This window comes from Mobula hypostoma, chromosome 1, assembly GCF_963921235.1.
Source record: "Mobula hypostoma chromosome 1, sMobHyp1.1, whole genome shotgun sequence".
Classification (NCBI taxonomy): Eukaryota; Metazoa; Chordata; class Chondrichthyes; order Myliobatiformes; family Myliobatidae; genus Mobula; species Mobula hypostoma.
In genome coordinates this window covers 206506856-206521720 of record NC_086097.1, presented here as the reverse complement: position 1 = coordinate 206521720, position 14865 = coordinate 206506856, and the positions used below count along the sequence as shown (strand labels likewise).

Below are 14865 nucleotides of genomic sequence, written 5' to 3'. Positions count from 1 at the left end.
AGGTGGTAATACTCAGATTTTAAATCCGTGAATTGGAGTTCTGTATTTGAATTCTGCTGTTTAGTTATATGAGAAATAGAAATTGATAACTTTATTGACACGTTAATTTTAAACACATGACTTTTGCTTAATACTATCAGTTTCCAATGGGGTTTGGATTAAGCGTAATGCTGAACAGTGGGGAGTGCTTCTTTATTTCTTCTTGGTGCCTGTAAGTGCAGCTAGGGCCGTTCTGTTCACTGTTTAACTTAATCGCATTCAAAGTGGTTGTACTGACCAAAAGTATTAAAAGATTTAGAAAAATTAACTAAATTAACATTGAAAATAGATTTCTGTATTTTATTTTTGATTCAAAATTCAAGAGTCTACTATTCGTATTTTTCGTATTGCAGGGAATGAATTTCAAGACTACCTGCTAAAATAAATAGGTTACATAAATATAATAAAAACTGTGAAGCATCAGAAAACTACAACAGGCAACTAGGAAAGGTAAGTGTTAATATCCTCACAGAAATTACAGTTGCATGTATTGTCATTAACACAAGAATACCCTGGCTTCACCTTTGAACTAGGATTGAAAGTACACTTCCTTCAAACTGAGACTTCTTTACAATTTGTTGTACCACATGTTTAAGATCAGTTATTTGTTTTATTCACAATTCATTCATTTCTATGTTTTGAGATCTGTATAGTGACAACACCTATGCTCTATCTGTTAATTTAAGAGAGGAGTTAAATGTTTGAAATAAATATTATTTAAAGTATTGTACAGGTGAATATTACATAAAGGCTAAGTTAAGAAATTTAAAGTAAGTTAAGAAAGTTAAGATTATGATAAGATGGGCTCTTGGTCTCACAATCTTCCTTATTATGACCTTTCACCTTAATGACGACCTGCACTCCAATTTATCCATGGCTGTTGCACTTTATTCTGCATTCTGTTATTGTCTTACCTTGTGCTACCACAATGCAGTATATAATGATTTGATCTCAATGATATGTAAGACAAGCTTCTCACTGTATCTTAGTACATTTGACAATAATAAACCAATTCTATTTCTAATTCTAAAATATTGTATTTGTTTCTAATAATATATGAAAAGAAACAATAATTTCTTGATTACAAATCTTTGGCAGATTAACTGTGTGATTAATGTCAAAGGGCAAGATATGTCATCAAACTATCAGATTATCCGATCTTAATCTAAAGAGTCCCATATATCAAGTGTGTTATTGCAAGCTAATTACATCATATGTAAGATCTTACCTATTTCTCCATTACATTATTTTTTTAAAATCAGGATTCCTTCATGGTATGTGATGTTTCAATGTGGTCTATTAATAACCCAGTATAGGGACACAAGGTTATGAATTAGAGAAATCCAACTTTCAAGTCAATTCTCATAATTCTTAGAACATTTTCAAGCTAGTAATAATAAAGGTGTAATGGTATTGGTTAATGAATGGATTCAGTATGCATTCTATTAATTTAATTATTGATGGCGTTAGAGTGATTATTCAGTGAAATATAAGAATTAGAACTCTTGTATGCAGAAGTGATAAACTATGGATAGTTACAGAAAATGGGTGTTTCTGCGCTATAGAGAAATCATCTTATGGGCAGTCTCAGGAATGGAACTCTTACACAACCTAGAAACTGCTTATATTATAAAATTATGACTTTTGCTAGCTGGAGAAAAACAGGGTGTTAGGGAAAAGTTTTGTGACTCATGGAAGATCCTGACAGAGCCAACAGAAGTTGGTGCAAGAAATTGTAAACAGTAGAAAGACACTGTCCTATTCACATTTTTTTTATAATTAATGCTGGCCAGATTTGTTTTTTTAAATAAAACCCATAAATTATGTATTTTATTGCTGTATATTGCAGAGCAATTTTATCCTTTAGTGATTATATCCATATTATGCACACTTTTAATACATTGCAGAAATTAGTTTAGTTCAAAATATATTTCTATCTAAGAATTTTTATCAATTTAGAATAAAAGTGATTTTGTAGAAGAGCTACTAAAATAGAAAGCTTGGTCCGATCAGTTGGGTGTGATTTATTTTTCACTGACATATTACAATTCTACTCCTTGGTCTATTTACCACCATGCTCTATTCTGTGATATTAAAGATGTACTTTTGTTGTATATAGTCAAATCAAATGTGGAATAACTTGTGCGATTGAAGTGGTAAGAAAACAGATCACATGTGCTATTTTTACCTGGACCGGTTGTATCTTTTTAATTTATGAAGGCCAGTTGCTAAAATCACTTTAAGTGCCACACATGAACTAGTGAAAGAAAATAAATAAATGGCATACATATATTGGTTTAACAGCATATAATGTAGTGTGTTGGTGAGTTCTTTCTCTCAATAGACCGTAGTAATCAAAAGTAATGAACCTATTATGCGCAGGGCCTCAGAGAGCATCGTATTGCCATATGAGTGCAGTGCACAAAAGGTTTATTAAAGGAAATTAAGGTCCATCATAGCCACACCTGCTCCCCTATTATAAATCTAATACAGGTCACTACTTTCAATCACAACACAACATTAGATAAAAGAGTAATGTTTCCCATTTAAACTAAGGTAACAGTACATCCTGTTCACTCACTTCCTTTCTGAGAATGCAAAATTAAAAAATGACCTTCATCCAGCAATGACGCTGATAGGCATGATGGAAACAATGGATAAGAATGCAAAAGGCTTTGTTTTATTTACTATTTTTTAAGGTAAGATAAGTGCCAGAAATTAGTGGCAATGATTGGCACTAATATCTCATTCTATGTACAGATGGACTCAGACATTGAGGAAAAGAGACTACGCACTCGTTCTAAAGGATCCAGGGGTAAGTGTTTGAAAAGTTCAAAAATAATTTTGCTCTACACAGTAAAAGACAGGTTTGTTCCTATGGAGAACCTTAAATATACAGACATGTTATTACTCTTGCTTTTCCGATTGTGATACATTCACATATTAAGCAGAGAGAAGGAGTAAGGTACTTCTACCCATAAGCTCCACAGTCAAGTTTAATAAGGTTGAATAATAGGCCACATAACAGCTTTTTATTGTTCGTGCTCTTTGAAAATGTACACTTAAAGTTTTTTTCTCCGTTGAAGCTCAGCTATAAAAATGTTACACATTCTCTTATGAAGAGGTTGACCACCATAATGCAAGAAATGTCTTTCAATAATGATTATATGCTTTTATTTTGAATAATGTTCCCACAAATGAAGATGGCCACCAGCAGATAAAGTAATATCCCTGCTAAGATTAACATTGAATAACAACAGTTTAGCATTGAGGAGCTAAAGCAGGATAATTGGTGGAGTAGGGTGGTGAAATTATTAACCTGTGTTCCAGCAATGGCAATTGCTAAACTTGTTACTGCATTGCTGAATAAAAAATAAGTAACTGTTCCTCTTATTCAGTTGCTGCGTTTAACCAAATGTTAACCAACAGGGATAGAGGCCAAATGCAGGTAAACAGATGTGAATCTTGGTCATTGTGGATCACTTGGACCAAAGACCCCATTTCTGTGTTGAATGATATGACTCTATGACTCCAAATATATCATTCAGTGAGAGTGGGTGAAAGATGCCCCATAGTTATTTTATGTCTCACCTTCAGAATTCTCAAAGCCTTCACACCATTGACAGAGTATGTCAAATATGTTCAGGAAAGTTTCCTTAATCAGTACGTAGAAGTCCCAATGAGAGGGTGTGCGATACTTAATCTGCCAGGAGGGAACGAGAAAGGTGAGAGAAGTTTTTATAGGGGAACAGTTTGCATTTAGTGATCACAATGCTATCAGTTTCAAAGTAAATATGCAAAAAGATAGGTCTGGTCTGCAGCTTGAGATTCTGAATTTGACAAAAGGCCAATTTTGATGGTATCAGAAAGGATCTAGTAAGTGTGGACTGGGACAGGCTGTTTTCTGGCAAAGGTGTACTTGGGAAGTGGGAGGTCTTCAAGAGTAAAATGTTGACAGTACAAAGTTTGTATGTGCTTGTCCGAATAGAAGGTAAAGGTAACAGGTTTAGGCAACCTTGGTTTTCAAGAGATATTGGGGCCCTGGTTAAGAAAAAGAAAGGAGGGGCTTAGCAGGAATAGCCAGATAGGAACAAATGAGGTACTAATGGAGTGTAAGAAATGCAAGAGAACACTTAAGAAAGAAGTCAGGAGGGCTCAAAGAAGGCATGAGGTTGCAACAGCAGACAAGGTAAAGAAGAATCCTAGGGGATTCTACAGATATGTTAAGGCCAAAAGGATTGCAAGGGGGAAAAAAATTGGTCTATTCATGGTGCCAAAAGAGATAGTGGAAATCTTAAATGGATTTTTTTGTATTTGTATTTACTTGGGAGAGAGATGCGGAGTCAATAGAAAGGAAAAGCAGCATCAACTTCATGGAGCCTATACAAATTACAGAGGAGGAGGTGTTTGTAGCCATGAGGTAAATTAGGGTGGATAAATCACTAGGGCCTGACAAGGTGTTCCCTTGGACCCAGTGGGAGGCAAGTGCAGAACTGCAAGGGTCTAGCAGGTATACTTAAGTCATCTTTAGCAACAGGAGAGATGCTAGAGAATTAGAGGACAGCTAAATTGCTCCACTGTTTAAGAAAGGCTCTAAAAATAAACCAGGAAATTATAGGGTGGTGAGCCTGACACCAGTAATGGTCAAGTTATTGGAAGGTATTCCAAGGAACCAGATATATGAGTATTTGGATAGACGTGGACTGATTAAGGATAGTCAACATGGCTTTGTGCATGGTAGGTTGTGTCTAACCAATCGTATGGGGCTTTTTGAGGAAGTTACCAGGAAATTTGATGAAGGCAAGGCAGTGGATGTTGTTCACATGGACTTCAGCAAGGCATTTGACAAGGTCCCACAAGGGAGGTTGGTCAAGAAGGTTCAGTTGCTCGGCATTCAAGATGAGGTAGTAAATTGGATTAGACATTGGCTTGGTGGAAGAAGCCAGAGAGTGGTAGTAGATAGTTGCCTTTCTGACTAGTGGAGTGTCGCAGAGATCGGTGCTGGGTCCACTGTTGAATGTCATCTTTATCAATGATCTGGATGATAATGTGGTTAATTGGATCAACAAATTTGCAGATGACACAAATATTGGGGGTGTAGTGGACAACAAGGAAGACTATCAGAGGTTGAAGCAGGATCAGGACCAGCTGGAAAAATGGGCTGAAAAATGGCAAATGACATTTAATGCAGACAAGTACAAGATGATGCACTTTGGTAGGACTAACTGGAGTAGGTCTTACACAGTGAACTGTAGGGCACAGAGGATTGTGGTAGAACAAAGGGATCTGGGAATACGGATCTGTAATTCACTGAAGGTGGCATCATATGTAGATAGGGTCATAAAGAAAGCTTTTGGCACAATGGCCCTGATAGACCAATGTATTGAGAAAACTAAACATCATGGATTAAGGGTGAAAGGTGAAAAGTTTAAGGGGAAGATGAGGGAAACTACTTCACTCAGAGGACCATGAGAGTATGGATTGAGCTGCCAGCACAAGTGTTGCATGTGAGCTCGATTTCAATGTTTAAGAGGAGTCTGGATCAGTACCTTGATGGTAGTGGTATGGAGGGCTATGGTCTCAGTGCAGGTACATGGATGTGGCAGTTTAAATGGTTTAGCATGGACTAGATGGGCCAAAGGGCTTGCTTCTGTGCTGTACTTTTTTATGACTCCATGATTGAATCTACAAAGGAAAATAGTTAAAAATCTCATGGGATAATCCCCAGTTCCAGCACTTGAATTTGCTGGCAACCACTCTCTGAAATATTTATTCCCTCCGTGACTAGCGTACAGTGGCTGCAGGGTGTACATTCTGCAAAATGTACTGTAGTAACTCTTCAAGAATTTCTTGACATCAAATAGTATTTGCCAAACCCATGGCCTCTACCATCCTTAATAACAAGGGCCTCAGACACAGGACAACATCACCACCTACAGGTACTCCTCCAAGTCACATAGCATCCTGACTTGTCCTTTATCATCACTAGATTTAAATTCTGAAAGTCTTCATTCAACAGCAATGATAGGAAGAAATATAAAGACATCTGAAGATGTTGGAAATCTGATACAAAATACAGAAAATGTCAGAAGCAAACAGCAACTGAGCAACATCTGTGGTGAGAGAAACAGGGTGATTGTTTCAGGTTGAAGACCTTTCATTCAAAGAGGAAAAGAAGGAAAACAGGGGAAAACTAGCTTGTTCTTTTCTTCTTCCTAGTTTTGACAAAGGATATTTATCCTGAAGCTTTAAACCTTTTTCAGTTTCCATGGCTGCTACCTGACCTGCATTTTCCTAAAGAATGCGGAGTTCAAGAAAGCAACACACTTATCTAGCTTAGTTAATATGAGGTAATAAGTGAGTAAAACCAATTGTTCCAATCTTAGTTTAGTTTGGTTGGAATTTTCTTTATCTCCATGTTGCCTGTGTTAGACACACAAAATGTTCCCAAGGTATCAAGTTTGAGTTCAAGTTTATCATACAAAGGGTGTAAGAGCCATGAAAATTATGCTTCTGCAGCAGCAGCACAGTTATTTTTCAGGCTGAGCCCTTTCATCTTGGATTGGAAAGAAAGCAGGCAGAAGTCAGAGTAAAAGAGTGGATGGAGAGGGAGATGCATGGGCTGGCAATTGATAGGTGGATTCAGGGAAGTGGTAGGAATATGGGAATTGGGGAGAAAAGGGGAATGATAGGAGAAGCTGGAAGGTGACTGGTGGAAGAGGCAGAGGGCTGGAGAAGAAGAAAGAACCCTATAGGAGAGAGCAGTAGACCATGGAACAAAGGGAAGAAGATGGGGAACCATAAGAGGGTGAATGTGATAGGCAGGTTCTGTGAGGATGGAGTTGGACAAAGAGAGGGGTTAAAGGGGGCAGTGGGATAAGGGAAAACAAAGTGGGGAACAATTGGGAATGGTTAAAGGAAGTTAGAGAATTTGATGTTGATGCCTTCAGGTTGGGGACAACTCCAAGACAGAATAAAATGTCTTGGTCCTCCAATCTGTGTCTAGTCTCAATGTGACAATAGAAATGATGATCATGGATAGACAATTCAGTGTGGGAATGAGAAGTGGAATTAAAATGGCTGGCCACCAGGAGATCCTGGCTATTACAGTGGATGGAACAACGGCGCACGACAAAGCAATCACCCCATCTACACCAGGTATCTGCATCAGGAACCCCTAAGGTGCAAAAAACCTTTTTGGCTTTGGACTGAAGCATTGATTTGTATTCTGATTATGAAATCAGATTTGTCCTCATATCTGCACCATTCATATCGAGTACCTCTTTACACCAGGACCGTAATTATGTTCAGTCCGCTTTATGTCCCTTATTTGTCTCTTATGTCAAATCTGTATTCTACATGTGCTATATGGCTTATCCACTTTTATATTTCTGATTTTCCCCTCTGTTTTGTTTTTATATGACTGCAGCTACAACTAGATCTTCAGGAAAATAAATTAACATATTATCTCCACATTCTGAAACCCGAAAGACATGGGTGATTTTGTGCCCAGTTCCACAAGCATTCATTGCTAGTACCTCACCAAGTTAACCATTAATCATTATGAGCTTCTACAATGAGTACTACCTGTCTGGTCATTGGTGACATCCTTATTTCAGAATCAGGTTTAATATCACTGGCCTATGTCATGAATTTTGTTGACTTTACAGCACCAGTACAATGCAATACATAATAATAGAGTAAAAACGGAATTACAGGAAGTATACATGTGTATATTAAATAGTTAAATAGTGCAAAAATAGAAATAAAAAAGTAGTGAGATGGTGTTCTTGGGTACAATGTCAATTTAGAGATCTGATGGCAAGGGAGAATCATTGAGTGAGTACTTTCAGACTTCTGTACCTTCTTCCTGGCGGTAGCAATGAAAACAAGGCATGACCTTGGTGGTGGGTGTCCTTAGTGATGGATTCCATCTTTTTGAGTCATCACTCCTTAAAGGTGTCCTGGACTCTCGATTTCAACTCTGTGCAGCTTCATATTTAGAACAAGTCATTTGATAGTAATTAGGAAGGACCTAACAGATATAATTTCTCTTACACAGAATGTCTAGGCTACAGTGACTACAAAAACTGTGATTCATGTAAAGTACTTCAACTCAGACTAGGATCTCAAGAGGAGATTAATTTGGATACTCCTGATAAGTGCAAGACATACAACGCATGATTAAGCCATTCCATTACAGGCAGCAGGCCAACTTCATATGCTTTACTCAATCTGGAGAATTCTACCAGCTTTAAATGTACTGTCCATCGACTGATGTCATCAGTGAGTGCCCACTTCCGTAAGTGGCCAGTAGCAGATATGGTGAGCCTGTGCTAGTAGGCTCCGTCTCTGAGAAACAAGTTGGAGGCATACTTGAACATTTCATGCAAAAAGAAGTGGATCCAGGAGTGCAGCATTCCCTCAGTACTGCACGGCCGTAAAGAGGCATGTGTTAACATTGTGATCTAAGGGGCATGAGGTGAACTATAGCAAGATCAGGTGGAAGGAGCAGAACAAGTGCCACATCCCCAGAAGGCAATGCCACACCCTATTCTACTCCAAGATCAAGACATTGAGAAGGCCAGGAAAGGATGATTGAGATATGCATAATGAAATGATTGGTACATATTTACTGAAATGGCCGTGTACAGAGTTAAGGACCACAGAGAAATCCATGCAACCTAGAAGTGCATTTTTCCCAGGCACAGAGCCATTCCATTGCAGAATGAAAGTCCTGGCACAGCCGTAAATGGTTGAATGGGTTTCTTGTCTACTATCACAATTCAAGATTCAAGATTCAAGATCTTTTATTGTCCTTCTTTGGTACATGAGTGTAGAGAAGAACAAAATGATAATTACTCCAGATACGATAGAGCACAAGATAAACACAATGAGCGTAAAGAATACAATAAATGATTCAATGATTCTTCATTCTGCAAAGTAGGGGGAATTTAATTAGCACTGGTGTGGTGCAAGCATATGCAGCATCTGATGGATGTGGTTCAACTTTTATTACAGCAGTGCCAGAAGCTACCCGATAGTTGGCGCCACAGCAAAAGTCTGTACAAAAAAGCTGGCTGTGAATATCAGTGGTCAATGAAGCATGTAGGGAAGTATGCAATTTCTCCTCCCTTGGATTGTTGAAGCATTGCTCCTGGAGAGTAGCAATGGTTCCAGAATCTGTTGTCCACTTTCAGAATTATAAGGTTCATGAACCCACCATTCCCAAACACCCATGACCTTGCCGCTGGTTGTGAGCCAGACAGTCTAATCTAATGCCATTCATTCCAAGGAGGTGTAGTCCAAAGCCAAGATTTTATCTACTTAGAATCATTCTCTAAAACAACCTCCAAATATCTCCACTGAAAGTCAGTAGTCTTCCATCAGATCTGAAACACTAATGGAGTACGACTACACCAGACAAAGCAAATGAAGTAAAGCTCCAATGGATGATGCAAGAGTGATTCCTTTATGTTTCTATGTAGTACCATGTTCAAAGTTCAAAGTTCATTGTTATCTAAGTGTATATGCCTTATACAACCTTGAGATTGCAAAGCAAAGAGGCCCAATAAAACTCATTAAAAAAGAACATTGTGCAGGAAAAAAGAACAAATTGTGCAAACAACAAGAAGCAGGCAAATAACATTCAGAACTGAAGTTCACAAAAGTGAGTTCACAGCCACAAAGCCAGTCAACACTACAACCAAACCATACAGCTGAGGCCTTAGCCTCAGTTCAGCACAGAGATGAGTAAACCCTACCAAGCATTGAGCAGAACACCGAACCATCCCTTGCTTCCAGTCCCGACACCCTAACCTTTTCATTTTGGCCAGCACTTAAATTGACCAGACATCGGTTTGTTCCTCGCTCTCAGACCCAAGCCCTGCAATGTTGATACATTCTTGGGCCCGGGCTCCACTGCCTCGATTCGGCCAGTACCCAATCTGGCCCAACACCTAAACTGGTCAAACACGGGCTTGTTCCTCACTCTCAGGCTCAAACTCGCCACCTTAGTTTGGTCCGTAAGTGTCATGCCGCAAATATCCTGCACCTTTGAGACTTCAGTTCACACTGCAAAAATACCAGGGTTTATACAAGCGGTTCAAAAGCTAAACTGAAAGGGAAGTTACAGGTTGAAGTAATCTTTTTCCAGAAAAAGTGTAATTAATAGTAGTTTTGTCTGCTGCAGGTAAGGTGTCACTGTGTTTCTCCAGTGCCATCTTAAATCAGAAAGAGGTTTTCAATACTGCTTCCATGTAAGTTTCTCAGCACAGTTAGGGCAAACAGCAGCAGGTTAATTAGAAAATAGGGAGCATTGGAATAGGCATCTCTCCCCCTCTTTTCTCCTTCTTTTCTCCCTGCTTTTTGCACCAGTTTTCCATAAAAGTAGTGGCAAGATGTAAGGCTTCAAGGCAGTGAACTTGTGCTGGAAAACCAGAAACAATTAATCTGTTTTGCAAGATACCGCAGTGCGCTTCCAGAGTAACACATCCAAAATGTTGGAGGAACTCAGCAGTTTAGGCAGCATATATGAAAATGAATAAACAGTTGATACTTCTGCCAAAAATGTTAACTGTTTAATAGACTCTGCCTAACCTGCTGAATTCCTCTGATATCTTGTATGTGTTACTCAGGATTTCCAGCATCTGTAGAATTTTCTGTGTTTCTGATTTAGTTCTCCAGAATGGTCCAGGCTGCAGAATTATTGTACCAACTATCTAGCATACACTTGGCAGGGGAATGGGAAATTGACTGATAAAACTGAAGGTGATGTGGCTGGTTTACAAACAGAAGCAATGTGTAGTGAGGAGAGGCTGTTGATAGGGCAAGATTGCAATCAAGAGGATGAGTTTCAACATAAAATGGACAAAATCGAATTGGGTTAATACAAGACTGAAGGTGTTTTATTTGAATGCGTGCAGTATGTGGAATAAGGTAGATGAACTTGTAGCCCAGCCACAGATTGACATGTACGATATTGTGGGCCTCACTGAATCATGGCTGAAAGATTATAGCTGGGAGCTTAATGCCCAAGGATACGCATTAGATTAGATTAGATTATGAGGACACGCAGTGTTCTTTTATTGTCATTTAGTAATGCATGTATTAAGAAATGATATAATATTCCTCCGGTGTGATATCACAGAAACACAGGAAAAACTGACAAAAACCACATAATTACAGCATATAGTTACAACAGTGCAAGCAATACCATAACCTGATGACGAACAGGCCGTGAGCACAGTAAAAAAGTTCAAAGTCTCTCGATAAGTCCCACATCTCACGCAGAAGGGAGAAGGAAGAAAACTCTCCCTGCCATACCCGACCACAGTCCGACTCTGAGTCGTCCGAAAACTTCGAGCTCCGACCAGCACTCCAACACTGAGCACCGAGCACCATCTCTGCCAAACACTTCGACCCCAGCCCCGGTCGCCAGCAGCAGGCAAAGCCAAGGGTTTTGGGGTCTTCCCTCCGGAGATTCTCGATCGCACAGTAGCAGCAGCAGCGAACTGGGCATTTCAGAAGTTACTCCAGATGTTCCTCCGTGCTCTCACGGTTGTCTCCGTCAAATCAGAATTATGCACGGCCCCTATTTGACAAATACGATATCATTTCACCGGAGAGGCTACACGCGCTGCGTCGCGCCGCCATCTTCTCCTCCCTCCATTGTATTAAAAATAAAGGCAGGAAAGCAGGGGTGAGGTTGCTTTATTGGTAAAAAATGAAATCAAATCATTAGAAAGAGTGACATAGGGTCAGAAGGTATCGAATCATTGTGGATAGAGCAAAGGAACAGCAAGGATAAAAAGACCCTGATGGGAGTTGTATACAGACACCCAAACAGTAGTAAGGATGTGGTCTACAAATTACAATCGGAGATAGAAAATACATGTCAAAAGGGCAATGTTACAATAGTCATGGAGGATTTCAATATGCAAGGAGATTGTGAAAATCAGGTTGGCGCAGAACTACTAGAGGGGGAATTTCTAGAATGCCGATGAGATGGCTTTTTAGAGCAGCTCGTGGTTGAGCTCACCAGGAGATCAACTATTCTGGATTGGGCGTTGTGCTATGAACTGGAGCTGATTAGAGAAAGTAAGCTAAAAGAACCCATAGGGGAGAGTGATCATAATATGATTGAATTCACCCTGAAATTTGAGAAAGAGAATCCAAGTCAGATGTATCAGTATTTCAGCGAAGTAAGTGAAATTACAGGGACATTAGAGAGGAGCTGGCCAGGATTGATTGGAAATGAACACTGGCAGGGATGACAGCAGAGTAGCAATGACTGGAATTTCTGAAAGCATTTCAGAATACACAGGATACATATACCCCAAGGAAGAAGATGTATTCTAAAAGCAGGATGACACAACTGTGGCAAACAAGAGAAGTCAAAGACAATTGAAAAACGAAAGGGAGGGCATATAATAGAGCAAACAATAGTGGGAAGTTAGAGTATTGGGAAGCTTTTAAAAACCAACAGAGGGCAACTAAAAAACTCATTAAGAAGGAAAAGATGGAATAAGAAAATAAGCTAGCCAATAATATCAAAGAGGATAGCAAAAGTTTCTTCAGATACTTAAATTGTAAAAGAGGCAAGAGTGGATATCAGACCACTGGAAAACAATGCTGAAGAGGTAGTGATGGGGGCAATGAAATGTCCGATGAACTGAACAAGTATTTTCTATCAGTCTTCTCTGTGGAAGATACTAATAGTTTGGTGGAAGTTTCAGGTGGCAGGGATCATGAGGTGTGTGAAATTGCCTTTACCAGAGAGAAGGGTCTTAGGAAACTGAAAGGTCTGGACCAGGTGGTGTACTCCCCAGGGTTCTGAAAGAGATGGCTGAAGAGATTGTGGAGGCATGAGTAATAATCTTTCAAGAACCCCCCAAATTCAGGCAGGAACTTGGAAGCATGAATTGGAAACAGATGTTCTCAGCGAAACATACGGAGGAAATGTGGCAAATGTTCAAGGGATATTTGCGCGGAGTTCTACATAGGTACATTCCAATGAGACAGGGAAAGGATGGTAGGGTACAGGAACCATGGTGTACAAAGGCTGTTGAATATCTAGTCAAAAAGAAAGGATGAGCTTACTTAAGGTTCAAAAAACTAGGTAATGACAGAGATTTTGAACATTATAAGGTTAGCAGGAACGAGCTTAAGAATGAAATTAGGAGAGCCAGAAGGGGCTATGGGAAGGCCCTGGTGGATATGATTAAGAAAAACCCCAAGGCATTCTACCAGTATGTGAAGAGCAAGAAGATAAGACATAAGAGAATAGGACCAATCAAGTGTGACAGTGGAAAAGTGTGCATGGAACCGGAGTAGATAGCAGAGGTACTTAATGAATACTTTGCTTCAGTATTCACTATGGAAATGGATCTTGGCAATTGTAGGGATGACTTACAGCGGACTGAAAAGCTTGAACATGTAGATATTAAGGAAGAGGATGTGCTGGAGCTTTTGGAAAGCATCAAGTTGTGTAAGTCGCTGGGACCAGACAAAATGTACCCCAGGCTACTGTGGGAGGCAAAGGAGGAGATTGCTGAGCCTCTGGCGATGATCTTTGCATCATCAATGAGTTCAGGAGAGGTTCCAGAGGATTAGAGTTGTGGATGTTGTTCCCTTATTCAAAAAAGGGAGTGGGGAGAGCCCAGGAAACTATAGACCAGTGAGTCTTACTTCAGTGGTTGCTAAGTTGATGGAGAAGATCCTAAAAGGCAGGATTTATGAACATTTGTAGAGGCATAATATGATTAGAAAGAGTCAGCATGGCTTTGTCAAAGGCAGGTTGTGCTTTACAAGCCTGATTGAATTTTTTGAGGATTTGACTAAACACATTGCTGAAGGTAGAGCAGTAGATGTAGTGTATATGGATTTCAGCAAGGCATTTGATAAGGTACCCCATTCAAGGCTTATTGAGAATGTAAAGAGGCATGGGATCCAAGGGGACATTGCTTTGTGGATCCAGGACTGGCTTGCCCACAGAAGGCAAAGAGGGTTGTAGATGAGTCATATTCTGCATGGAGGTCGGTGACCGGTGGTGTACCTCAGGGATCTGTTCTGGGACTCCAACTCTTCATGGTTTTTATAAATGACCTAGATGAGGAAGTGGACGGATGGGTTAGTAAATTTGCTGATGACACATAGGTTGGAGGTGCTGTGGATAGTGTGGAGGGCTGTCAGAGTTTACAGAAGGACTTTGATAGAATGCAAAACTGGACTGCGAAGTGGCAGATGGAGTTCAACCCAGATAAGTGTGAGGTGGTTTATTTTTGTGGGTCAAATATGACGGCAGAATATAGTATTAATGGTAAGACTCTTGGCAGTGTGGAGGATCAGAGGCATCTTGGGGTCCGAGTCCATAGGACACTCAAAACTGCTACGCAGGTTGACTCTGTGGTTACGAAGGCATATGGTTCATTGGCCTTCATCAATCTTGGGATTGAGTTTAGGAGCCGAGAGGTAATGTTGCAGCTATATAGGACCCTGCTCAGACCCTACTTGGAGTACTATGCTCAGTTCTGGTTGCCTCATTACAGGAAGGATGTGGAAACCATAGAAAGGGTGCAGAGGAGATTTACAAGGATGTTGCCTGGATTGGGGAGCATGCCTTATGAGAATAGGTTGAGTGAACTCGATCTTTTTTCCTTGGAGCGACAGAGGATGAGAGGAGACCAGATAGAGATGTATAAGATGATGAGAGGCTTTTAGTCAGAGGCTTTTTCCCAGGGCTGAAATGACTAACACGAGAGGGCACAGTTTTAAGGTCCCTGGAAGTAGGTACAGAGGAGATGTCAGGGGTAAGTTTTTTATGCA

General features: G+C 39.9%; 1 protein-coding gene across 1 annotated transcript in view; it reads left to right on the top strand.

Moving 5' to 3' along the window:
- Nucleotides 1-416: 416 nt before the first annotated feature.
- Nucleotides 417-14865, top strand: part of st18 (ST18 C2H2C-type zinc finger transcription factor) — a 139156-nt gene continuing 124707 nt past the window's right edge. The window contains exons 1-2 of the mRNA XM_063041769.1: nt 417-489; nt 2800-2854. Of these exons, the coding sequence (XP_062897839.1) occupies nt 2800-2854 (55 nt within the window). The 5' untranslated portion in view covers nt 417-489. The remainder of the gene's footprint in view (nt 490-2799; nt 2855-14865) is intronic.